Source organism: Centropristis striata, chromosome 3 (assembly GCF_030273125.1).
Source record: "Centropristis striata isolate RG_2023a ecotype Rhode Island chromosome 3, C.striata_1.0, whole genome shotgun sequence".
NCBI classification, from domain to species: domain Eukaryota; kingdom Metazoa; phylum Chordata; class Actinopteri; order Perciformes; family Serranidae; genus Centropristis; species Centropristis striata.
The window spans coordinates 29598036-29623001 of record NC_081519.1 but is presented as its reverse complement, the minus strand read 5'-3'; the positions used below and the strand labels follow the sequence as shown (position 1 = coordinate 29623001).

General features: G+C 36.5%; 1 protein-coding gene across 4 annotated transcripts in view; it reads right to left on the bottom strand.

Moving 5' to 3' along the window:
• Nucleotides 1-220: 220 nt before the first annotated feature.
• Nucleotides 221-24966, bottom strand: part of epha8 (eph receptor A8) — a 188916-nt gene continuing 164170 nt past the window's right edge. For 2 of the 4 annotated variants that reach the window (XM_059329522.1, XM_059329524.1), the window contains exons 12-20: nt 20985-21052; nt 20567-20692; nt 18357-18542; nt 16621-16682; nt 13563-13790; nt 7148-7297; nt 6081-6271; nt 5032-5190; nt 221-758 (exon numbers count right to left, since the gene is read on the bottom strand). In XM_059329522.1, coding sequence (XP_059185505.1) covers nt 644-758; nt 5032-5190; nt 6081-6271; nt 7148-7297; nt 13563-13790; nt 16621-16682; nt 18357-18542; nt 20567-20692; nt 20985-21052 — 1285 coding nt within the window. In that variant the 3' untranslated portion in view covers nt 221-643. The remainder of the gene's footprint in view (nt 759-5031; nt 5191-6080; nt 6272-7147; nt 7298-13562; nt 13791-16620; nt 16683-18356; nt 18543-20566; nt 20693-20984; nt 21053-24966) is intronic. The other 2 variants (XM_059329523.1, XM_059329526.1) reach the window with 1 other exon arrangement.

Genomic DNA, 24966 nt, shown 5'->3' with positions numbered 1-24966 from the left:
CTCTCTTGGGGTCATTCATCAAGGTTAGACGGTGGAGACGTGTGCCTGTTGTTGGTATTAATAGCCTCGGGTGAAATAGGTCTTCTCCGCTGTGGAGACGATCTGGCAACTCAGGTGAGCACTATCTCACTTTTCTCCACTTTTTCTGGCTTGAGCCTCATTCTGGGCCTCATTCTCCTCAAGCTCTTTACTGTCGGAGAGGCAGTGAGTGTCATCAGAACATTTGAAAACACCCCCCACCCTTTACATCACTCCATGTACTCTTACTATTGCCTGCTTCAGTAAATCATATTCTCTGATAAATTCATGATTGATAAATTATTTTTCTCTTTATAGACAACAAAATTAAAATAAATTGTGGTAATTAAGGCAGTCTTTCCATTTATAAACAAGACATTTAAACTCATAAAATGGATAGGAAAAAAATGAAAGGTCGGACTTGTCCCAAAGAAGTCATGTTTACTTGCTCCATTGTTAAAACCTTTCACGTTTTGTTCTTCAATCTCTTAAGGAAAAAGTCTTATAAAGTTCCCACATATCTTCTTCTCCCATTTATCAGATCTTCTTAAATTCCACGGAGTCTCTCTAGCTTATAGAAGCCTGGGTTTCTACATTTCAGCAGATAGAAACCTCTGCGTTGGAGTTATACGTGCACGGATGGCACACTCTTGTTGAGGACTTGCGCCCTCATCAGCTGGACACTGGTCATGATCTTCTTCTGGTGCCCCATCAGTGTCACCCCGAGCCTCTGGATGTCCCTGCATGACACAGACCAATAGAAATGCACAGAAAAGTGATCAATCAAATCAAATCAAATCAAATCAAATCAAATCAAATCAAATCAAACTTTATTTATAAAGCACTTTTCATACAGTAGATGCAACACAAAGTGGTGTACAGAATAAAAAAAACACAAATGCAACACTTAACCCCCCCCTCACAAACACACATACACACACACAGACCCACGCACCCACCGCACACCCACACTCACTCACACACACACACATACGCACACGCACACACAATGAAGGCCTTGTCAATTCTGAGATAGTCACAGGGCCTTTGTGTGCCTGAAAATAATACTGTGAACATATAGACAGGAAGTGATGTGAGAGAGCAAAGGGAATGACATGTAACAAAGGTCCCGGGCCAATTTATATTCATTCTCACTTGTAAGTTCTTGATACACAAACACAGATTTCTCAAAGCTCAGCCAAAGTTTAAGGTGTTTCTACTTGAATTCAACTATCTTCTTAAGTCTCTCCGAATTGTAAAAGACAAAAAAATGAACTATTCAATATTATGACAGCCGGATAGTATAATCTTAATTTTTAATAACTATATGATTTTTTTTATCATTATCAATGAATGCACAGACTTTATATACTTTGTATTCTCTGCATGACCAATGTATGTACCTCTTTTTTAAAAATTATTATTATTATTTACTACTATTTCCCCTGATTAGTTCTTTGTTTCATGACATTTATTTGTTTCTTGGAATCACTTTTTGTCTGACCTCATGATCGTAATGTTCCTTAATTGTCAAAAAAGACTTAAAAAAAGAAGAAGAAAAAAAAAGGTCCTGAGCCAAATCTGAAACAGGGATGTTGACATATGTATTTCACATTAGAAGCTTTCCAGTGGGTCAAATGATATGAAACCTCTTTGAGAGGCCTTTCAACGTGAAATGCATACAGTAGCTGCAGGAACTGAGCTTTATGTGACACCGATCAAAATATTGGCAATCTATGGTAATTAGGGGTTATTTAGAGAATGTGAACAGAAATTCTGTTAAAAAGACAGGTTCAGAGTATGACACCACTCTCTTGTTACTGACTATAAGCAAGTAATTCCACCTTCCACATCTACATATTTTCCTTTTACCATTTCTTCACGTTTTTGTGGCCAGCACAAATTATTTAAATATTTGAGTCTTTGTATATCAGTTTTTATGTGAGATGCAATGCACAACTTAGGTTTCAAAAGGGTCATATCCATTTGCTCACACAATACAGGAGTGATGTGGATATATTGTGTATTATGATAGCTTTGAAGGACAGACTTGAAGACCGATGGAAAAAGAAAGAAGCTGCTAAGATCCTGACCCCTGACTCAGATAAAAGGGTACTGCAGGAGGCTCAATAGAAGAAGCTCATTAGATGGAAGTTTGGAGGTGGTAAAGAAAATAAACGGGACCTAAAAAGTGGTGATACGGATTTTCTGAGACTTTATAGAAAGAGTTTATAATGCTTCAAGTGTGCAGAAGCTCCAATTTTCAATGTCACAATCACAAAACAATTTCAGCCCCGAGTGCAGTGACTGCCCACCCTACAGATTCTGCAGTGTATAGCCTGGTAGAACCCAGCAGCCAACTACTGCCAAGTAGTGCTGTATCCAATAGTTTGAAGCTTTAACATAACATTCATCCATCCATAAATTCTCATCTGCTTATCCGGGGCCGGGTCGCGGGGGCAGCAAGCTAAGCAGGGCATTCCAGACGTCCCTCTCCCCAGCCACAACGTCCAGCTCCTCCTGGGGGACCCTGAGGCGTTCCCAGGCCAGGCGAGAGATATAATCCCTCCACCGTATTCTGGGTCTTCCCCGGGGCCTCCGACCAGTTGGACGTGCCTGGAACACCTCTAACGGGAGGCGCCCGGGAGGATCCTTACCAGATGCCCAAACCACCTCAGCTGGCTCCTCTAGAGGAGAAGGAGCAGCGGCTCTACTCTGAGCTCCCTCCAGATGTCTGAGCTCCTCACCCTATCTCTACGGCTGAGCCCATCCACTCTACGGAGGAAGCTCATTTCAGCCGCTTGCATCCGCGATCTCGTTCTTTCAGTCACTACCCAAAGCTCATGACCATAGGTGAGGGTTGGAACGTAGAGGGACCGATAATCGAGGGCTTTGCCTTCAGGCTCAGCTCCTTCTTCACCACGACCGTCCGGTACAACGCCCGCATTACTGCTGACACCGCACCAAACCGCCTGTCCATCTCATGCTCCGTTCTACCCTCACTCATGGACAAGACCCCGAGTTACTTGAACTCCTTCGCTTGAGGCATAACATTCAGCTTTTTTTCATGTTAGTATTCATACACAGTTGCAGATAAGAATAAGGCTATGTGAATGTTATTCGTATTATTCTATTTATAGAATAATTCCAGTGGTGGCTGCCTAGGATTGTTTCAAACTCTTGTGGTCCAAACATTTCCAATGTCTCCAGAGTATTTTACAGCCCAAAAGTCTAAATATAGTAAAGAATAGAGATGTGATCATTTTCAAAAATTCAATTAGAATTGCTGGCTGACTCCGGACATTATTTTAATCCTTTTACATCTCGGTGCTGCATTTGATACCATAGATCATTGAATTCTAATTGAACATCATAAAATATGGGCATTAGCATCTCGATCACTGTTTTGAGATTTTGTTTGGATTGGTTTTTATTCATCTTAAAAATTGGACCTTTGGTGTTGCTGTTGGTAACTGCAGAACTTACACAAAATATTTTTTGTGTGGAGTACCTCAGGGTCAGTCCTTGGACCCACTCTTTTTCTCCATTTGCATATTAGAACACAAAATCCACAGAAACAATAATAGTTTCCACTTTTATGCAGATGACACACACATTACTCTTCAACCTCAGTTAATTACAACCAATTACTCAATCTCAGAGCATGCCCAAATAAAGTCTGGCTCTCAAACAATTTCCTTCAACTGAATACAGGCAAATCAAAGTCCCTGACATCACATGCAATCACATGTCAACACAACTTGTTTCTTGCTCTGCAAGTCTCATTTTTAACTGCAGAAATCTTAGCTTCACTTACAAACTCAATTTCAGTCAGCATGTTAAAATAGTTGTCCAGTCTGGTTTTGCTAATTATGCATCATCTCTAGTCAGAGTCCTTCCTTTCTCCAAAGAACCTAGAAATTGTCATCAATACATTCATAACATCCCATCTAGACTACTGTGGCTCATTCTACTCATGTATAAGCAAACACAAGCTTTCTAGACATCAGCTGATTCAAAATGCTGCTGCCAGACTCCTCATTAATTGCAACAAAAGAGAACATATAACCCCAATTTTAGCTTAATTAGACTGGTAACCTGTGTGTTTTAGATTTTTAAGAGTTTAATTTTCACTTTCAAGGCCCAGAACGGACTGGCCCCTGATTGAGGAATATTGATCCCCAAATGAGCCTGAGTAGCCTGAGATCTTCCATTGGGTCCCTGTTAGAAGTACTAAGATCTTGATTGAAACCAGAGTTGACCAGGCACTTGCATCAGGACCCCATCACTGTGGAATGATCAGCCTGAAAAAATTATGTGAGCCACATCTTTGTCTCATTTTAAATGTCTTTTAAAAAACACACTCTTTAAAAGGTGCATTTACTTAATCCATTATTTGCTGTTAATCTTCTACAATAGTTTAGTTTACCCTCCCTTTTATGTTCTTTGTATGATGCTTTTGTTTCATTGTCATTTTATTGGATTCTGTTTTTATTTATGCTTCCATGAAAATGGCTCATCAATGCTTCGTATGATTTCCAATGAAAAATAATGTACTGGAATTCACATATTCCACAAAATATTGTTCATTGTACAGAATCACTGCACCTTTAACAGTGTGGTCTCGCATCAATGTAACAGCAACATAAATTACATTCATATAAAAAACAATTACAAAAAAATTGTGCCAAAAGAAAAAAACAACAAAACATAGCATCATCACATCTTTCTGGATTAGCTTGGTGCTCAATGAATTTATTTAATAAAAAAAGTATTATAATAATCTGAAACTAAATCCAATTAATTACTTAAACCCAATTGAAGATTTTGTTCGAGTATTTTTTTTCTTCTTTCTGTGCATGAAGATGTCATAAAATATGATAAAAGATTTGAAAACCTAAATAAAATCTTAACATAAAAAAAGTAGACATTTGATATAGCCCTGCTGCCAAGATCCAGCAGCTCAGCATCAGCTCTGAGTTGTTGTCTCTCTCCATCATAGTCGGTACTTACCCTTGGTTCATGCTTATGACGTGTCCCAGAGTTTGGTACCCTGCTGCTGCAAAGTGGTCCTTGTAACGGCTCATCTTTATGGTGTCCAGCCACTCGTTTACTGAGTTACAGCTACTGAAGTCTGGGATAGCTCTCTCCATCAGCGGAGGACTGCTTAAACTGTGGCCGAGAGAGAGACAGATGGCCATAGATAGACAGAGGGAGGGAGAGGAAGATGAATGGGAAGACAAAAAGATTAGTTGGAGGGAGTCCGAAAATGAGGAGAGAGGCTAAAAGTGAGCAAGAAGCAGAGCGACCAGGGGAAAGGGGGGCTTTGAAATGCGCTCGTAACTGAGGCAGAAAATCAATAGCAGTTGAAATGATAGAGAAGAGGTAGCGGCTGTGGTTGCAGGATGGCTGCTTTGGGTAGATTAATGTAGAGAGAAATCCTTAACACTCCTCCTTCTCCTCTGTCTCTTCCTCTACCTACCACACACACACACACACACAAAGATGCACAGTGCCATGCACCATTGACTCTGTAGGACCTTGGATCTAAACTGAGTAATTTCCACAGGTCCAGCTTTGGGCCCGGTGTCCTCTCAAACCTTCTCCCAGTTTCACTGCGGATCAATGTCAATATCACAGCAAGGCTGTTACTTAACGCACAGCGCGTCTATCAGAGATGAGCTTATTGGAAAACGAACGCGACCGCTTGCTTCATTTGCTAAAGAACTTTGAGGGAAACTTTAGGCTGCAACTTTATCCCACCGTGTTCATGTTTGATAGCAGCGGGATGTGATTGGATTTACTCTGCCTCCCACACCAGGACAGTTACTTAGTAGCCTAACAGTCTGTCACCATATATTGTCCAGGAGATCATCTTCCCAGCCCCTCACAGATGGTGTCTTGCTTTGATTTGCAGCTTAATCCGCTAATCACATGAACCAATATTTGATTAAATGTTGGCGAACTGTCTGGCCAAATTAAATAAAAAGACTCCTCAGCATGTGACACAGTGCACCCATGTTGCTTCAGTGAAAACGTGGATCTGTTCAGTGGCCACCCACCTGCAGAGCGTGTCCATAGACTTCAGGTTCTCTGGGTTGCGGATTAGCTTGTCAAGAACGGTGACTATCTGGCAAAAACGTGGCCTCTCGTTGCGATCCTTCTGCCAGCAGTCAAGCATGAGTGTGTGTAGAGGACCAGGGCAGCCCATTGGAGCAGGCAGCCGGTAGCCCTCCTCCACAGATTTGATCACCTGCACATGCACATCAAAATATGGATGAGACTACAGTCTCTTCTATAAAAATACAATGAAGGATGGTTGTTTAAAACAGCTATTCTCAACCTTGGGGTCCCAACCCCAATTGGGGTAGCGAGATGATTTCTGGGGGTCGCCAAATCATTTTGGAAGTCAGCTCTGTCTCCACTGTATTAGAGTGTTCATGTGTTTTAGTCCTTTTGGTCATTTCATGTCTTTTTTGTGGTAATTTTGTGTTTTTTTAGTCATTTTGTGTCTTTTTTGGTCATTTTGTGTCTCTTTTTGGCCATTTTGTGTCTTTTCTGGTCATTTTGTGGTCAATGTGTCTTTTTGGTCATTTTGTGTCCTTTTTTGTCATGTTGTGTCTTTTATGGTCAATTTGTGTCTTTTTGTGGTCATTTTTTGTCATTTTGTGGTCAATTTGAGTACATTTTTGCTTAATTTTATGTATTTTTTTTGGTCATTTTGTGTATTTTTTGATCATTTTGTGGTCAATTAGATTTTTTGGGGGGTAATTTTGTGTCTTTTCTGACAAATCCCAAAGTAGCAAGTTATTACTTCCCAAGGAGTCTCTGGCTTGAAGCTGACTGTTACACACTCAGGAGGTCAGAATGGACCTTTACACTTATAGCAAAGGACTTAGATTAAAAGTAACAATAAAAATACAAAAAATATATAAATGCACAGACAGAGAGATGTTTTAGTTGTTGTCTGCTTCATTATTTGTCCAAAATTTGTCGCATTAACTGAGTTTGTATGATCTGAACTGTGAGATTCTGTTCAGTGAATGGGGGTCGCGGACAACATGCATGTTAAATTGGGGGTTGTGACTCAAAAAGGTTGAGAACTACTGGTTTAAAAGATAGTGCTCACATCTCTGTTGGTGAGGTTCCAGTATGGTCGCTCTCCGTAGGACATCACCTCCCACATGACCACTCCGTAGCTCCACACGTCACTGGAGGACGAGAACTTCCTGTAGGCGATGGCCTCTGGGGCTGTCCAGCGGATCGGAATTTTCCCGCCCTGTCAGGAGCATAAAAAAGTTTGACCAGGGTCTATCAGACTTTCTTAGACAGATTAAGACATTTAGAATTATAGAATCATAATCACACTCACAGTTTAAAGGGTTATCTTTACATCCTTTATCCTACATTTTTCTCATTTTGTCAACAAATCTCATGAAAAGACCAAACCAACAAAGAATGTGTGCCAATAAAAAGTAGTCCTTGTATCAAGAGCCTAATATATCTTATTCCTGTGTGTCACACCGCTCCAAAAACTACTAAAAACACAAACAGTGAACCACACTGTTGCACTGGGTGAAATGTTCTTTCATCACACAGCAGTTTATTTTGACTCAACCCCACATACACCATCTACTGTGTTCTCACAAACCGCCAAATGTGTATGAATCCAAGTTTGAAAATAGTCAAGAAAAGCACTATTCTCCCCCGTTTGAGATAAGTTTGCGAAAAATGACAGTGCCAATCTGTTTGAAAAACATTTCCAAGCCTTTGAAAAACAATTTAACTATATAATACTGTATATTTTATTATTCAGTGGGAACAAAGGAGCCGAGTGTCACAGAGAGTAAGGTGCATTGTTGGTTTTGGTCTTTTCCTGGAGTTTGTTGACAGTGAGAAAATATAAATGAATGCTAGATAGATGGATGGATGAATGGAGGGATAGATGGATAAATATACTTTATTTATCCCAAGATGAGAAATTACAGTCATCAATGCTGGCCTTATTCTTTAAATTCAGGTGTGGACGAAGCGATTCCCTGATCAGGGAAGTACAAGAGCTCAAGACTTTTCTCAGGTGCCTAAAATCTGAGTTGTAAGACAGTTGTGGCCCCAATGCAGAACATTTGGATCAGTTAATCTTAAACCTTTTCTACTAGTTGTGAAAAATAGACCTGAATCATATATATAATTATCCATCTTATCCAATAGCCATGGCCAACTTATCCATTTCTGATTTAGTTTAAACCAAACATTTTCCATCATTGCTTTATTAGAAACATGGCTTACTGAAAGAGTTTCCTTTTACACTTCAGTTCATCGATACTGGGCAAGAAAAAAGTGGAGTATCTATTGAAGGTACAAAAAGGCCTTGAATTCTTTGAGAGAAAAGATGTTATTATTCAGACCAACGAAGCACCTATCAAATGTGTATTTTGATACTCTAGGTGCCTTTTTTCTTCTCCTTATATGAAATGTATAGTAGTAGGCTGCATGTACCATCCACAGGATATGGATATCAATAAGTTGTATGTAATAAACTTAGGGCCACTTTGAACGCAATTACTCAATAAAGAAAAAATGTTTTACTTCGGTATTTTAATATATCTCATTAAAAAAGAAAACCATCTGCATACAGCAGGCCAACTCAATTAATTATATTCAAGCTTTTTTTAATTGTCTCATCTCAAAACCCACCAGGGTATCAAACAGGTCAGCTACACTTATAGACAACATCTTTTGCTATATTGTCTACAAGTATTACAGATCATTTTTCAAAATACTTCATGTGGTAATGAAACTATAGAGCTATAAGTGAAGCTCATCATAAATTTATGATGGGGAAAATAATATATATCACAAGTAGAAACATATATAATATATAACACATATATACAGTAACTAGACAAACCAAAGAGATATTCAGTTTATTGTCATAAAGGAACAAAGAAACCAGAAATATTCACATTGAAAAAGCTGAAATCAGAGAACTTGGACTGAAAAAACTGCTCAAACTTATTATTTGATTATCAAAATAATTGACGATTAATTTAATAATCGATTATTGTTCGATTAATCGAATAATTGTTGAATCTATATATATTACCTCGATATATGTGTGTGTGTGTGTGTGCATATTGTTTTTATGTTGTTCTTATAAAAAGGCAGTCCTTCATATTACTGGTAATGTAAAAAAGTCTGTGCTAAAACAAGTTTCCCCACTCTCCTGGACCCATTATCTATGTTTTTACATTTTCTCTAGAAAATAGTATTGCCCCAGAAGAACTGAGAATTACTAAAGGGACAGCCCTCTTCAATTTTTTTGTTATTTAAAAAAAAAAGTATTTTAACACTAGAAATATATGTGTTTACATTTTAAATATCTAAATTACAAAAAGACTGAGGGAGATCCGGGATAAACCATTAATTATTTTGTCCTCCCTTCTGTTATTTCTTATATTTTTCATTAGTGTTTTTCTCTGTGCTATTAAATAAATAAAGTAAGTAAAGTTACAGAAACACTTCCAGTTGAAATAACAAAAGTAAAAATACTCCTGCAGAAAGACCCCACATTGTAGTTACGTACTATTGCCTTAATATGTAAACATTTATAATTGTAACAGCTAGAGACAGCAGCTCATTTTTAATCTACAGCAATGCTTAATATCATAAGCTGTTCTATTTGTGTATAGAATCTGAATCTCATTATTAGGGCCACGGGGCAATCGCACCAAGCACTGGCCCCTACAGCAAAAGCTGGTGTGCTATTACTTTACTCTATGGATTACGAATTTGCGAAACTGCCCAAAATTTTGCATTGAAGTGAATGGGACGGCCGAAAAAAAATTAGCAAAAAAGATCAATAATTGGAGATTTTTAAACATCTATTTCTCCAGCATAATTTCACCTAGAGACTCCATTTAAACTTTAAACAGTAGACACAAGTCTTGTGTATCTGTGTATTAATCCACGTTTCAATAGGTCATATAGTTTTTTATCAATCCCTGTTCAATGACCATGATCATTTTTGGAGAAATTTTGAGATTATAATGGGTGTGTATTGCACTGAATGTTCGTGTCACAGTGTGTGATGTCATCGCTCAGAATGTAGAGGGAGAGAAAAATTGTCAAAAAATAAATTTGAAAACTGCGCTCCAGGCTGCAAATTCCACTCTACAGAAATAATGTATACATAGAAACGTAGGAAAATTTGTCTTCTCCCTCACAATCCTCTGGTAAAGCTGTCAGAGTTATAGTTTGGGCGTAGGACGCACAGATGCGCCACCAACACGCACCAACAGCCTCATTGGCTCCCATATTAAAAATGCAGGAAGATTTCTGAAAAAGGGAGATGTAACAGTTTTTTTTAGATCGCTCTAACAAAGCTATTTTTTCATTTCTCTTTAAAAAAAAAACCACATGTAGATGTTCAGGAAGAACTCAGGATGCTCAAAGTGAAGTCGGATCAATTATAGGTATTATGGTTTTGCCAAAAATGCTTTCTGTTCGACGCCAGAAATTCCAGTCTGTCCACCTCTGGCTGCTGTCACTGTTTCGGCCATTGACAGTTGGTGGCAGTTAATTATGTTGATTGGTCTGCTCTGATTGCCTTTGATCTTTGCTCTGATTGCCTTTGATCCTTGATGTGATTACAGTTACAGATACACACACACATGCGCGTAAGCGCGCACACTCCTCCAGATACACATACTTCAAACACACACACACACACACACACACACACACACATATTTTGAGGTTAAAGGTCATAGGTTGCTGTATAAGTAAATACTTGAAAAGGAATGCTTGTTGTAGGTGTGCTACTTGTATATTATATAGTATTATAACATTACTAGTATTAATTGTTTGAAATCTCTGAAGAATCTCATCATAGTGTACACACACCGGCAGTAGCCCCCATGGGCCTTTCAGAATTTCCCCAGAGGAAATTTTCTAGTTATATAATAACATAGTTAAATAAATGTACTGTAGTATATACAAGCACATCACTATCCTGTGAGTTGAAGTATAAAAGGAAGCTTAGTAAAGTACTAGCTTAAAGTCATACTACCACTGAGTACATGTACATGAAAGTATAAAGTTAAAGACACACTGTGGCTACATGAGTGAGCAGAGCCAGTGTGCGCATGTGTTGCAGGCCAGGACAAGAATAGACATGCAAATGTTAGCAAGTATGTGAACTACTTCCACTTTTCTTGATATAAAACTGACACTTAATTAGGTTGACAAATGGACACATCACTTCTTAAACAAACAAAGAGCTCCTTGTGGGCTATTTAAAACATTTGAAGGTTACTCAAAACAGAGCCCATTATAGACACTTGCTGTCCTGCTGAACCTTAAAACCAGCTCAGAATCTCAATACTGACAGCTTCTTCAAAGTGACTTTGCTGCAGCTTCTATAGAATATGCTGCTTCATTCACTTTTTTCCTCAGCTTTCCAGGCAGTGATGAGGACTGTACTAATCTTCAGCTAAATCAACCATTAATTGGAGATGTGCTATAATGATGCTATAGTGTGTGTAATACGATCGTTAACAATCCCTCTCCCCTCAGAGGGATGCTGCACGTAATCACCTTGCTTTCTCTAATCTGATTGCTGTGCTTTAACAGACTGTAACAGACAAATGTGTCAAATGCTGATTTCCATCTGTGTGCTGTGAGCTGATAGCATCAGACTCTGGAAGGAGCTTGGCCTTTTTTTTTTTTTTTTTAGTTAAGAATTAATACATTCATGCCTACCAGGCTCCGGGTTTAATATTGGACTGCTCTCTACTCGAGCACTTAGAAAGATGATTTTACTTTGCTCTCGCTTCATGGGACTCTGATTGTATTTGTCTCCAACTTTTATGTTTGTCTAGATGCTACATTCTTGGCCAGATATCAGTGGAGTTGCCCTCTTCAATAAATGTTATAAAAGACTGATACATAAGGTATAGATGAAGACATATATATAATCTAAATGTAATGTGATGGCTGTAAAGACATTCTGTCCAGAGAGGAGCACTGTAATGTTTCACCATCGAACTATATTGACATGATCTTAAAGGATCTGTGGCATCTGAATTCAAAAATTGCAAACAGCAGTATGCAGAGTGCAGCAGTAGAGTTGGAAGTGAATGTATATGGTAGTGGACTTATCATAAGCCGTGTTTCCACTAGAGGGAACAGGATAAATTATGTAACACTTCAAAATTTAAAGTTTTTTTTTATCTTGGTAAGAAACTGCTTGCAGCTTTAATTTATCTTGTTTTAAGAGTTAATTTCTTATTTTAAGCGTACAACATGCTTATTTCTAGATTTAATAATCTTAATTTAAGAAATCTTGTAAAGTGAAATTATCTGTCCATGCAGCAAGATCATTTCCCTCAGATTTAATGTTTTTAACTTGTTTTTAGACGCACCTTTTTTGCAGTGCAGCATTGAGTGAGTGGTGACCATGCATTATTAGATTTTATATTCATTTTTGACTGCTACTATCGCCATGATAGTACTTATCTATTAGTTTGAGGGTTAAACCATACCAGGGGCTAAAAGTTAGGATATCTGAACCACTACTGCTTCTTTTTTTAATGTTTTGGTGTTTTTTTTTGCTTTGTTTAATGGTTTAATGGTCTCTTGAAATTGAGTTTTAAAGGTTTTATGGAAGTGTATACTAAATCACTGGAGCACGCTTGAAAACTCTGTAAAAGGCTCTCTGAATGTAATGGAACTGAGATTTCTCATTGAATGTAAGTTGACATGAGGCTGTAACTGTAACTATGACATATAACATTTACTACTTACACTGTGAAAAAAAACCCTTGTGTTTTTACGGTTTGTGGTTGCCAGAACTTTACCGTAATAAATACAGTAGATCTTTCTCTAATATTACGGTTAAATTCTAAATAAATTATATTATGTTGATTTCACGTTTAAGATTGCCATTTTATTACATATTTTACCGTAAAAAATAAAAAGTTTTTCCATCAAAAGAAACGCTGTTCTGTCATATAATTGACAACAAAATACTTTATGAATGAAAACGCATAAATTAAAGATTTTACCATTAAATATTACAGTATATTTTGTTAGAGATATGGTGTTTAGTACATTTAACAGGGAGAAAAAGTATTTTTACAAAAAATAAATGCAAAAATTACAGTGATGGCTTTTATATGTATAGTACAGTATATTTTTCTTACAAACATGGTGCCAGTGTATTTTACAGTGGAGTAATGTATATAAAAATAAAAACTGTAAAAAAATACTGGTTTGGCTGATATATACATTTACAGTGTTTCATTGCTTCTGAAACTAAATTATCTCATTTATCATTTTACGGTCTTTTACTGTCATGGTTTAGCAGTTTTTCACCATAAAATCTACAGACATATTTTTACAGTGTAGTGGAGTCCTCCGTGCATACTTTAAATTGCATTTGTTTTCTCATTACGAGACTGCTGCTCACTGACACTGACCATTTCTTTTAAAGGGCCGTGTGTGTGTGTCTGAATGTGTGTGTGTGCTACATTAATGCTTGCCTCAATGTGAAAACTCACACTGGTGGTGTATGCAGCATCGGGGTCATCCTCCAGTACTCGGGACAGGCCGAAGTCAGACACCTTGCACACCAGGTTGCTGTTGACCAGGATGTTGCGGGCAGCCAGGTCTCTGTGGATGTAGCCCAGGTCAGACAGGTAGGTCATACCGGCCGCGATGCCACGCAGCAACCCCACCAGCTGGATGATGGTGAACTGGCCATCGTGTCTCTACAGGAAGGGGAGAAGAGAAAGAGAAAGACCGGGTAGGAGCAAGTAGGGAGAGAGAGTTTTAATGGCAGATCAAAAAAAATGTGATGGTATAGCAGCAAAAAGATGAAAAGAGTGATAATAGAAGAGATTTTAATCAAGATAGAGGAGGGAGTAAAGATAAGAGAATAAAACATGACAGGGATTTACTTTTAAGTAATAATCCACAGTATATTCATATAAGCAAATACTGGAGCTGTTTGACATTGTCGATGTAACACAATGATAAATCAAATTATATCTTGTTAAAGAAAACTTTCATATTTGCTGCCTTAAACCACTGGTGCCTTTCTCCTAGCAACAATTCTCGGATAAATAACCAGTGATGTGAAGTGAAGTGATGTGGCTCTCCTGTCAAAACCATGGAGGTTTTTATGTTTTCACATGAATTGGAGAATTACATTCTCTTTGATGTTTTGAGGAAATTACTAAGGCACTAAGCTTTATAAAAGTTGCCGAGAAGTTAACGGCTTGCTTAACTATATTTTTACCAGACAATGAGGCCAATAGCCCGGCTGACTTTAACTTTCAGAAGCATTCAGAGGATTTAAAGCTTAGTTATATTGACAATAGAGGGTTTCTCAGAATTTTCCAGAACAAAAGTGTTCACCATCCAAACGCTGAAAAATGCAGAAATCTCGAAAGGTCAAAAATGTGTGATACCAAATCACAGCATGGATTTCATTATCCTTGAGGTCCTGGGGCCTCATGTCAACGCTGCGTATGCACAAAAACATTGTGTACGCTGTTTTTCCAGCACACACCACATGTATGAAAAGTAAACTTGCCGTGAGAATGTGCGGACCGCTGCGCAATCTTTCGAGGTGCCATGAGAATTTGCGTAAATTACTGTCTTTTATGCTCTATTTAAAACATGTTTCATATCTAAACTCAAACTACACACAACTGGCTTCATATTTACAGTTCATAGCTCTCGGAAAATGGAGAAAAATGCCGTTTTCCACTCTCAATAACCCGTTCTGAATATGAGGGGATAGAGGATTTTTTTTCATCAATTATTATATCATATATTTTACCTGCGTACTGCTGCTTACTTGTGCAATATTAGAATGTTGAAATCTGTATGTTTTTTTAAGATTGTATATTTTCTAAGATTGTATATTTTCTCAAGTCTATTTATATTTTGCTATTTCCACTATTTTTATATACATATATACTGAATTTCCCTCCAGGGATCAATAAAGTAATTCTGATTCAAATTTTTCACAGATGCCTGCCTTAATTACTGTGTGAAAGTCCCGGTCGCCGATTGTTTCCCCTTTGCTTTAACATGGGGATGTTAAGGCTCCAGGTACACAGGATCCATGACACACAGATCCCTATCCCCGGAGAAAAATCGTGTGTGGGAAATCCTTTCAGAATAAGTCAGGTGTGGTGCATATTTGATCCCGTATGTGATGTTTAATTGGGATGAGAAGTTACCTGTGGCTTGTAAACTGATGCGTAAAATGATTCTGGCACGCATTGTGCACTCGCTGCTCTATCAGTTCTGGGGGAAAAAAACGGTGGAGTTTCGAGGGAGCGTGTGTGGAGGGACACTTCTGCCATGGTGCGGGTCTCTGGGGAGTACGCCATCTTTCAGTATGAAAGCTACGCACTCTTTGATACATGAGGCTCCTGGTGTCTTAATGTAGTATTATTGAGGGATTTTTGACCATTTTAAACAAAAAAGCATTCTCAGGTGGTAAAAATGATTAAATTAGTTACCAAATCTGTGTAACAAATGGTATCAACCCAAAATCTGTCATCATATACTTCTATTCTGAGCAACTATACAGTTTCACAATTTACTTCAATGATTAATGAATGAATTGATGAAAATATCTGATTTATGACTACAGCAACTTGACATAGTACTAAGCTGCATCTCTAATTTATCATTCTGCTATAAGATTTATTAGTGGCGATGGGTTCATGACCCATCACTGCCATCTCTATCAGAATGTTGGTTGGACTTCCCTGGCTCTAAGGAGGGAGTAACACTGTATATTGTTTATTTATAAGGCACTACTAAAAAAACGTCCTCTCTACTTATGGAGTCTACTGAGCTTCAGATCTCTTAACTATTCCACTCGTGCACATAACCCACTGGCTCTTAATATCCCTGCTGTTAGAACGGAGGTAGGGAAATTCACTTTTGTTTATTTCGCTCCTTTTAAATGGAATAATCTACTGTCTCAGCTTCAGTTGATTCCTTTTAATAATTTTAAAGACATTCTTGTTGATCTTATGATTTGTTGAATGTACATGTGCTCGTTTAATTTATTGTGCTTCTGTTGAGTGTATATTATTATGGATATGTATTGTAATGTGTTGAATTGTATTTGTGCTGTAATCAGGGCGCCATTGGAAATGAGAGCTTGCTCTCAATTGGCCCTCCCTGAATAAATAAAGATGAAAAATGACTGAACCCCAAATGTCTCCCTATGCTGCGTTCATCGGTGTGTGAATGAATTCCCAATGGTGGCAGGTGTGCCACCCAGTATGAATGTGTGTGTGAACGGGTGAATGAGCGCAGTCTGTAGTGTAAAGCGCTTTGAGTGGTCGCAAAGTGACTAGAAAATTGATATATAAGTGCAGGTCCATTTACCATTACCACATCTATGTGGTATCTACTGTTGACCTGCTATCTATTATACACCTGAACATCCAAAGGGGTGGAATGACAACAGATAAAGTCCTTGACTCTAAGACGGAATTAGACAAAATAAAAATAAAACAGGAACCTTTACTTCTCTAATATTGTTCAATCAAAAGCCTCAATACCAACCCTGAGGAAGGAGTCCAGAGAGCCGTTCTCCATGTACTCTGTGATGATCATCACCGGTTTACCTGAGGGAACAAACAGGAAGCTTCAGGACTCTTACTATGCTCAACTGCATTTCCATATATACGTAACACAGTAACACGCACACACACACACACACACACACACACACACACATACACTTTGTATGCCGATGACTCCACTATATATTTAGCAGCAGCAACAGTTGATGATTTAAATGTGAATTTAGCCAGTGACATGACTAAGGTGGAGGACTAGATCAATAACCACAAACTTGATCTTGAATGTGTCTAAAACAAATTGTATAATAATCGGTACAAATCATTCTTTAAGTTCAAAACCGAAGCTTAATCTCAAAATAAAATGGTGATAAAGCAAATAGAAGGAGCAAAACTTCTAGGATTCACCATTTACAATAAATTATCATGGGATAAACATATAAAAAAGGTTGTGACTAAAATGGGAAGAACTATATCAATAATCAAAAGACGTGCTAAATATTTAACTCAGCAACTTGTTAGGCAAGTGATACAGGCTTTGGTTTTGTCTAATTTAGACTACTGCTCTTTAGTCTGGTCTACTACTTCATTGATTAATATAAGGAAGTTGCAGTTGGTCCAGAATAAAGCAGCAAGAGTAGATCTTTCTTGTGGATGGAGAACTAATGTTATTAAAATGCACAAATCATTAGGTTGGTTAGATGTAAAAACTAGATTTTTGTCATTACTGATAGGTGATTTTGGTGTTATGACATTCTTAATAAAAACTATTATTATTTATAGAAATGTGTCTTCACTCCAACCTCAGTTGGAGGTTGTTTTACTTTACCAAGATCCAAGGGTATGATTCATCGTACAGTTATATATATATATATATAGGGCAATACAACAAATCATATTACTCAATTAAATCTATATAGATTTAAAAACCAACTTAAAAGTCATGATCTAAATATCAACTTTAATTGATGCAGCTGTCTCTTTGTTTTGTATTTGTTTTGTGATGTCAACCATGTTTTACGTGAAATGTAATTACGTATTGTCTGTGAGTTCTTTTTGTTTTATGTTATGTATTCATATAATGTATGTCATGTCTGTTATCATTCTGTGTATTTCTACATGAAATTTGTCACACTGAAATATGATGATAGACCCCAGGAAGAATAGCTGCTGCTAATGGGGATCTAAATAAATACAAATACACACACACACACACACACACACACACACACACATTGTTAATTAATTAGGTTATCTTGACCTTTATTATCTCTATGGTATGCTTCTGTTAACTTCACCTGGTTCATCACGGTCAGATTGATCTGGACCTTTTAACTTGTAAATGTTATTTTTTACCTTCAGCTGATTTGATCCAAACATTTAAAGTCAGAAAGGAAAAAAAAAACTTTTCTTGTGATGATTCATTCATTATCTCATTATCTAGAGATAACGAAACTCTCTTTTTTTGTGATAGAGTATCTGAACTTATATCTTGTTATCTTGATAATTAAGAAGTTAATTATCTTGTTATCTTTATATGATGGTTAAAAAAAAACCCTGAACATTGATAAGGCTTGTGAAGCTTATATATGTATCCTAAAAAAAGTTATTTTATTTTTTTTGTCATTAACATTCCAGATGTCCTGTCATAACTATTAATTTGCAGTCAATAATCCTGAAAACAACTTTCCAGTAATGTATGATTTTAGTGGAACATACTCTGGGTGACCACTCCCTCCAGGCGGATGACGTTGGGGTGGTCGAACTGGGCCATGATGGACGCCTCAGCCAGGAAGTCTCTCTTCTGCTTGTCTGTGTATCCTGCTTTCAGGGTCTTCAGGGCCACTGGGATGTCTCTCTTTCCCGGGAGTCTCATACGTCCATAACACACCTCCCCAAACTCCCCTTAACACACACACAAGAATGATCCAAATACAGAAGCAAATACATCCAATATTGGTTACACTTTACAATAACCAACTAAGTAATGTTTATAAATGGTTATAAACCAATTATTAACCATTTACAAAGTGCTATACATATTTAATCTTTAAATGTTTTCAACCAATGTCTTAAAGGTATATGAATCATTTCAAAATCATTTACATACTTAATATGGTGTTAAAAATGTTAAAATGAGTGCAACTAAAACTATTAATTATAATTTATTGGTTTGTTAATCGTAAAGTATCTAAACTTACATTAATATACCATGTATTTCTCATTTATAAATTATTTAGTTCGTTAAACATTAATAAATTATGCATTACCGTTATAAATGGCCATCATAATAATGATGATTAAACATCTGTTTACCATTTATAAATGAGAGTTATTGTAAAGTGGTACCCCAATCTTTAATTCTGTTCCATTTTATTCATCATGCAGTCTGCTCAGCTGCACCCCAACAACTGTTCAGCAATAACTGTTAATGTCAATGTGTCGTGAGTAGGGTTGTCAAAAGTATCAATACTCTAAAAAGCATTGATACTAAAACGTTGTATCCAAAAACAATATTAATTTTCAAAAGTATCAATACCTCCCCGTCCACTGACGTCACGTTAATGATTATAAGCAACGTAACTAAATAAAACAGGCATGTAGTATGCCCATATTACGTTAATTGACACAGTGTCAGTATACATAAGCATAGAGTTAATAAGTTTACATAAATGTTGGTGACTGAAAAGTGTTATTTTCTCTCTTAAAGTCCCAGAATGAAGCAGAGAAAAGTCGACCTGCAACCAAACAGCAACACACACAGCCGAAAAATATTGTCCTAATTGTTATTGTTTATTGTATTTATTTATTTTTTGCACTACCTCAGAGCTGAAGCTTGTTATCATAGTTGCAGTTTCTTTTTGCACAACTGTTTTTTATTATAAATATTTAACCTGTGGTTCTGTTAATTTTTACATGTTCCATTTTTCTTGTTAATAAAAATATTTCGGTAACACTTTACAATAACCATCATTTATAAATGGTAAACAGATAGTTTTATAAACCATATATAGGCCATTTAGAATGGTAAATACATATTTTTATTAATGTTTAACTAACTAAATAATTTATAAATCGCAAATAGATGGTATGTTAATGTAAGTTTATAGTTAATTTACCATTAACAAACCAATAAATTATAATTAATAGTTTATTAATAGTTTTAGTTGCACTCATTATAACATTTTCAACACAATATTAAGTCTGTTAATGATTTTAAAATGATTCATGTACCTTTAAGAAATTGGTTGAAAACATTTAAAGATTAAATATGTATAACACTTTGTAAATGGTAATTAATTGTTCTATAAACCATCTATAAACATCACTTAGTTGGTTATTGTAAAGTGGTACCAATATCTCTGTTAGATTTTGGGGTATTTGTTTTTATCCTTGTGGTATTGAAAATGGTATCAAGTATCGAATATTTTCCTGAGTATCTGTATCAAGTTGAAAGTTTTAGTATCGTGACAATCCTACATCTACATTGGATAACAGAAAAATCCATGTCTAGGCTGTCTGTCTATATGTGCAAAACTGTAAGTAAGCTAATCATTAATCAGCCTCTTTCTCATTATTTCTTATTGGTGGCTCAGAGGAACTTAAAGTGTGATTGCTCTTATTTGTCTTCCTCAGTTCTAAACTCTATATTTCTCTTGATGTCTGCAGGAGTCACATCCAGCGCTGTGTATTGTTGGGCTGACACACTGTTAGTATTCCCTGGCCGTGTGAGGAGCTTTGATTGACAGTCCCACGCAACGCTCTGATTCCGCTCAGCCATCCTCCTCTCTGCTGCACACCACAGCCTTTACACTGGCCAATGATTTTAAGTTAGCCCAGCCAATGATTCTCACTCTGTGTGTGCGTGTGTGTGTGTGCTCGCAAGTCTCTGTTAGTGTGTGTGAGTGCACACAAGTTCATGGTTTTACCTGAACCAATGATTTTCTCTATTTTGATCCTGGAAGCTTCAATTTCTCGGGCAAACTCGTGTACCGCCTGGCAGGGGTCCTCGTATGTGTGCGGGTCGATATAGAACCTCGCGTCGGGGAATGACACTAAGATAAACAACATTAGCATTTGGTCACATATCAGAGAATGAGAGCAACATCACATCTGAGCCCCTGTCACTGGTGTGTGGAGGGAAAACTTGATGAAAGAGAAGAAATGACTCAAAGAGAGAGAGAGGGATGGGAGAGAATAAACCGCATGCAGGAAATAAGGCCTGTGTGCTCCTGTGATCACTCAGTGCATGATGAAAATGGTTTGCTCTGAGGATTAACTTTATTACATGGGGATGCAATCGGATCAATACATATTGGTTATAAATGAGGAATGGGCCGAACATACCATGGCCGTTCTGGTAATGCATCTTCTCCTCATCAGAGTCCTGAAAGGCTTTGCTGTAGCCGCAGTGTCTGTACAAAGCAAACACACACACACACAACAGACAAACACACACACACACACACACACACACACACACACACACACGCACACACATAAACATATAGTGGGATGAATACAGGACAATAATGAAACATGTGTACTATTAAACTCTAAGCACAGCTCATAATTAATATATCAATAATTGTTCATAATGAATTATTAACTTGAGCAGAGCTATTCATCACTTAGTGATACTTAGTTATTTAGAAGGAGAAACCAGTCAACCCGTTCTCCCTGTTAATTAGGTTTCACACCCGCAACAAGGTGGAACCAATCCTTCAATATGTTTTGATCCCCTTTTATATTAATAAACTTAAAATGATTCATATCAATATTCATGTCAAGAAAGCACAATAAACATGTCTGGGAAAGGCAGTTAGGAGAGGCAGGGCAGAGTGATTAATGCCTTGTTCACACATACAGATTTAGACATAACGCTCCTGTATGCAGCTGTAATGTTCCCTGGACTCGTTGTTTGGTAGAGGCATTGTTGGTGCACTGCAAAAAAGGTGTGTCTAAAAACAAGATAAAAACACTAAATCTGAGGGAAATGATCTTGCTGCATGGACAGATAATTTCATTTGACAAGATTTCTTAAATTAAGATTATTAAATCTAGAAATAAGCATGTTGTACGCTTGAAATAAGAAATTAACTCTTAAAACAGACTTAAGCTTCTTTAAACTGTTTGGATTTCCCTCTGTGTAGCAGTAACCATTGCCATTGCCTTTTATCTCCTTACTAATATTTCAATCAGTAAAGTAATACAATCGTTAATCAAGTTTTAATCCATGTCTAAAGGTCACATTTCCTTCCTGTATGCCTAGTTATATTAAAACCTGGAAAGGCTGGGGAGAGATATCCACACAGACAGTTATCTTATCAAATCATGAACTAATTTCAGCTGCCAGAGATTAAGTGGATGCTATGGAAAAGGTTTGGGCAAATTGTCCCACACTGTAAAAAAAAAACCTCTTGGTTTTACGGTAAAAAAACGGCAGCTGCGGTTGCCAGAACTTTACCATAATAAATATGGTGCAACTTTTTGTAATATTACGGTAAAATTATATTAGCACTGTTGATTTCCCGTTTAAGATTGCCATTTAATTCCATATTTTACCGTAAATAAATACAGTTTTTCCATCAAAAGAAACACTGTTCTGCCATATAATTGACAAGAAAATACTTCATAATTGCTGCATGAGGTAAAGATTTTACCATTAAATATCACAGTATATTTTTGTTAGAGATATGGTGTTTAGTACATTTGACAGTGAGAAAAAGTATTTTTACAAAAAATAAATGTAAAAATTATGGCTTGTACGTATATATATATTACAGTATATTTTTGTTACAAACACGGTGCCAGAGTATTTTACAGTAGTGTAATGTATTTAAGAATACCTGTATTTTCTTTTTCTTTAAAAAAAACTGACCTGAGGGTGAAAGGACAGAGGTTGTACAGATTGTAAAGCCCTTTGAGGCAAATATGTGATTTGGGATTATGGGCGATATGAATATAGATAAAACTGAACTGAATTCAAATACAGACAAAACTAAAAACAAATGGCAATAAAAGTAGAAAGTAGTAGTTTTCCAATTATTCGGCAAAAACACGCCAAGAAATCCCCCCAATGTTACCCTATGGAGGGGCTGCAAAAATGATGGCTTGTATATATATTACAGTATATTTTTGTAACAAACACAGTGCCAGTGTATTTTACAGTAGAGTAATGTATTTAAAAAATTTTTTTTTTTTAAATGTAAAAAAAAAAAAATACTGTTTTGGCTGATTGTTACAGAAACTGAATTAACCCATTTATCATTTTACGGTCTTTAACTGTCATGGTTTAGCAGTTTTTCACTGTAAAATCGATGAGATGCAGACATAAAAGTCGCCCATAAGTCTCAATGCTAGTGTACACTACCTTGAGTGATTGCTGGAGTTTAGCATTAGCCCAAGTGCTGTATATTATTCATAAAGATTGACAGTGTAATTAAGTCAGTATAGCAAAATCATTTGAGATGATCAACCATTAATTCATCTGCAGTGCTTTTCATTAGGATTCAGGTTTAGTTCTTGTGTAAACAGTAAAAGTGTCCCTGGTGGTTGCTGTGAGAAGGAGTTGTAGGCATTTTCTCATCAGTTTAAAAGTAAGTTGGCCAGTGGCCTATTGCCTTTATTGATATGAGTATTCATTAAAAAGAGCATTTAAAAGCTAAACTCCACATCAGTGAAGACTCTTTTTTCATCCTTCATCTCATTGAATAAACTACATTTTGCAGTCATGACAACATGATTTTGCCTGGATAACATCTTTAAATCCTCCAACATATTTTTCCGGCTCAAACAGAATGGAAATGAAGAACTTAATATGCATCGAAGTATGAATTAATTAAGTGCAATGAAATTAATTATTCGATGCAGTACTACAGAGATGTTAGTTGAAGACATCAAAAGGGAGGAAGAGGGGGATGATGGGATAAGTAGGAACGTTTGGCTTGCAAGCTACTGGACATGAATCAACATAATTAAACCCACTATAAGGTGGAAATTACGTGTTAGTAAATTAGCTAAATAAGACAGTGAGAAGACAGGGAGGGTTGAGGAGATGAGAGTAGCACTCCTCTCCTCCTTATTACTGATAGAAAAGCATGCAGATTATTTGTGCGTTCCAACATCTTCAACATTTCAACATGACAGCAAACTAAAGGTGGTTTAGCTTCTCAAGCACAGGACCTATTTTTGGAGTATAACCTTTCATTCAGATTACAACTCCTTGTACACTCAAAAAAGCAAACTGGGTGTCTGTTACCTTATCCTTAGTCTAACTCAGGGATGGGCAACTGGAGGCCCGGGGGCCACTTACAGCCCGCACCCTCACTTGAAGTGACCCTCAGTACAACTACATGCAAGTGCAATGTAAAATTGCACAAAATAGCTATATGAATCATTTCAAAATCATCACCATATTTAATATGGTGTTAAAAATGTTATAATGAGTGCACCTAAAACTATTAATAAACTATTAATTATAATTTAATAGTTTGTTAATGGTAAAGTAACTATAAACTTACATTAATAAACCATCTATTTGTCATTTATGAATGGTGTAGTTAGTTTAACATTAATAAATGATGTATTTACCATTCTAAATGGCCTATATACAGTTTATAAATGATGATTAAACATTAATAAGGGTTACTGTAAAGTGTTACCCAAAATGTAAATATGTTGGGTCAACATGATGCATTTGCGTTACTGTTAATTAATTACCAGGGGTCAGACCAACTAGATTTATAAGGGTAATTGTAACATACTAATGTAATTTTCTTGGACCACTGAAATTTGTTTGATATTATTAAGAGTTACTTAATTTAATAGGGTAGTTACAACTACTTTTTAAAATAGTGCAGTACATGAATTAATTGTGCTGAGCCAACAAAACAAAGTTAGGTTGAAGTAGTTTAGCCTAAAAGATTACCTTTATCATATGAAAATGAACATAATAGTAATTATTCAGAAAATAAATCATTTTTAAACACTTAATATTATATTCAGCAATTTAAAGATAAATCTCAACATATATAACCCCAGCTGGTGTGTCTATATGAATCATTTCAAAATCATTAGCATACTTAATATGGTGTTAAAAATGTTAAAATGAGTGCAACTAAAACTATTAATAAACTATTAATTATAATTGAATAGTTTGTGAATGGTAAAGTAACTATAAACTTACATTAATAAACCATCTATTTGTCATTTATGAATGATGTAGTTAGTTTAACATTAATACATTATGTATTTACCATTCTAAATGGCCTATATACGGTTTATAAATGATCTGTTTACCATTTATAAATGATGGTTATTGTGAAGT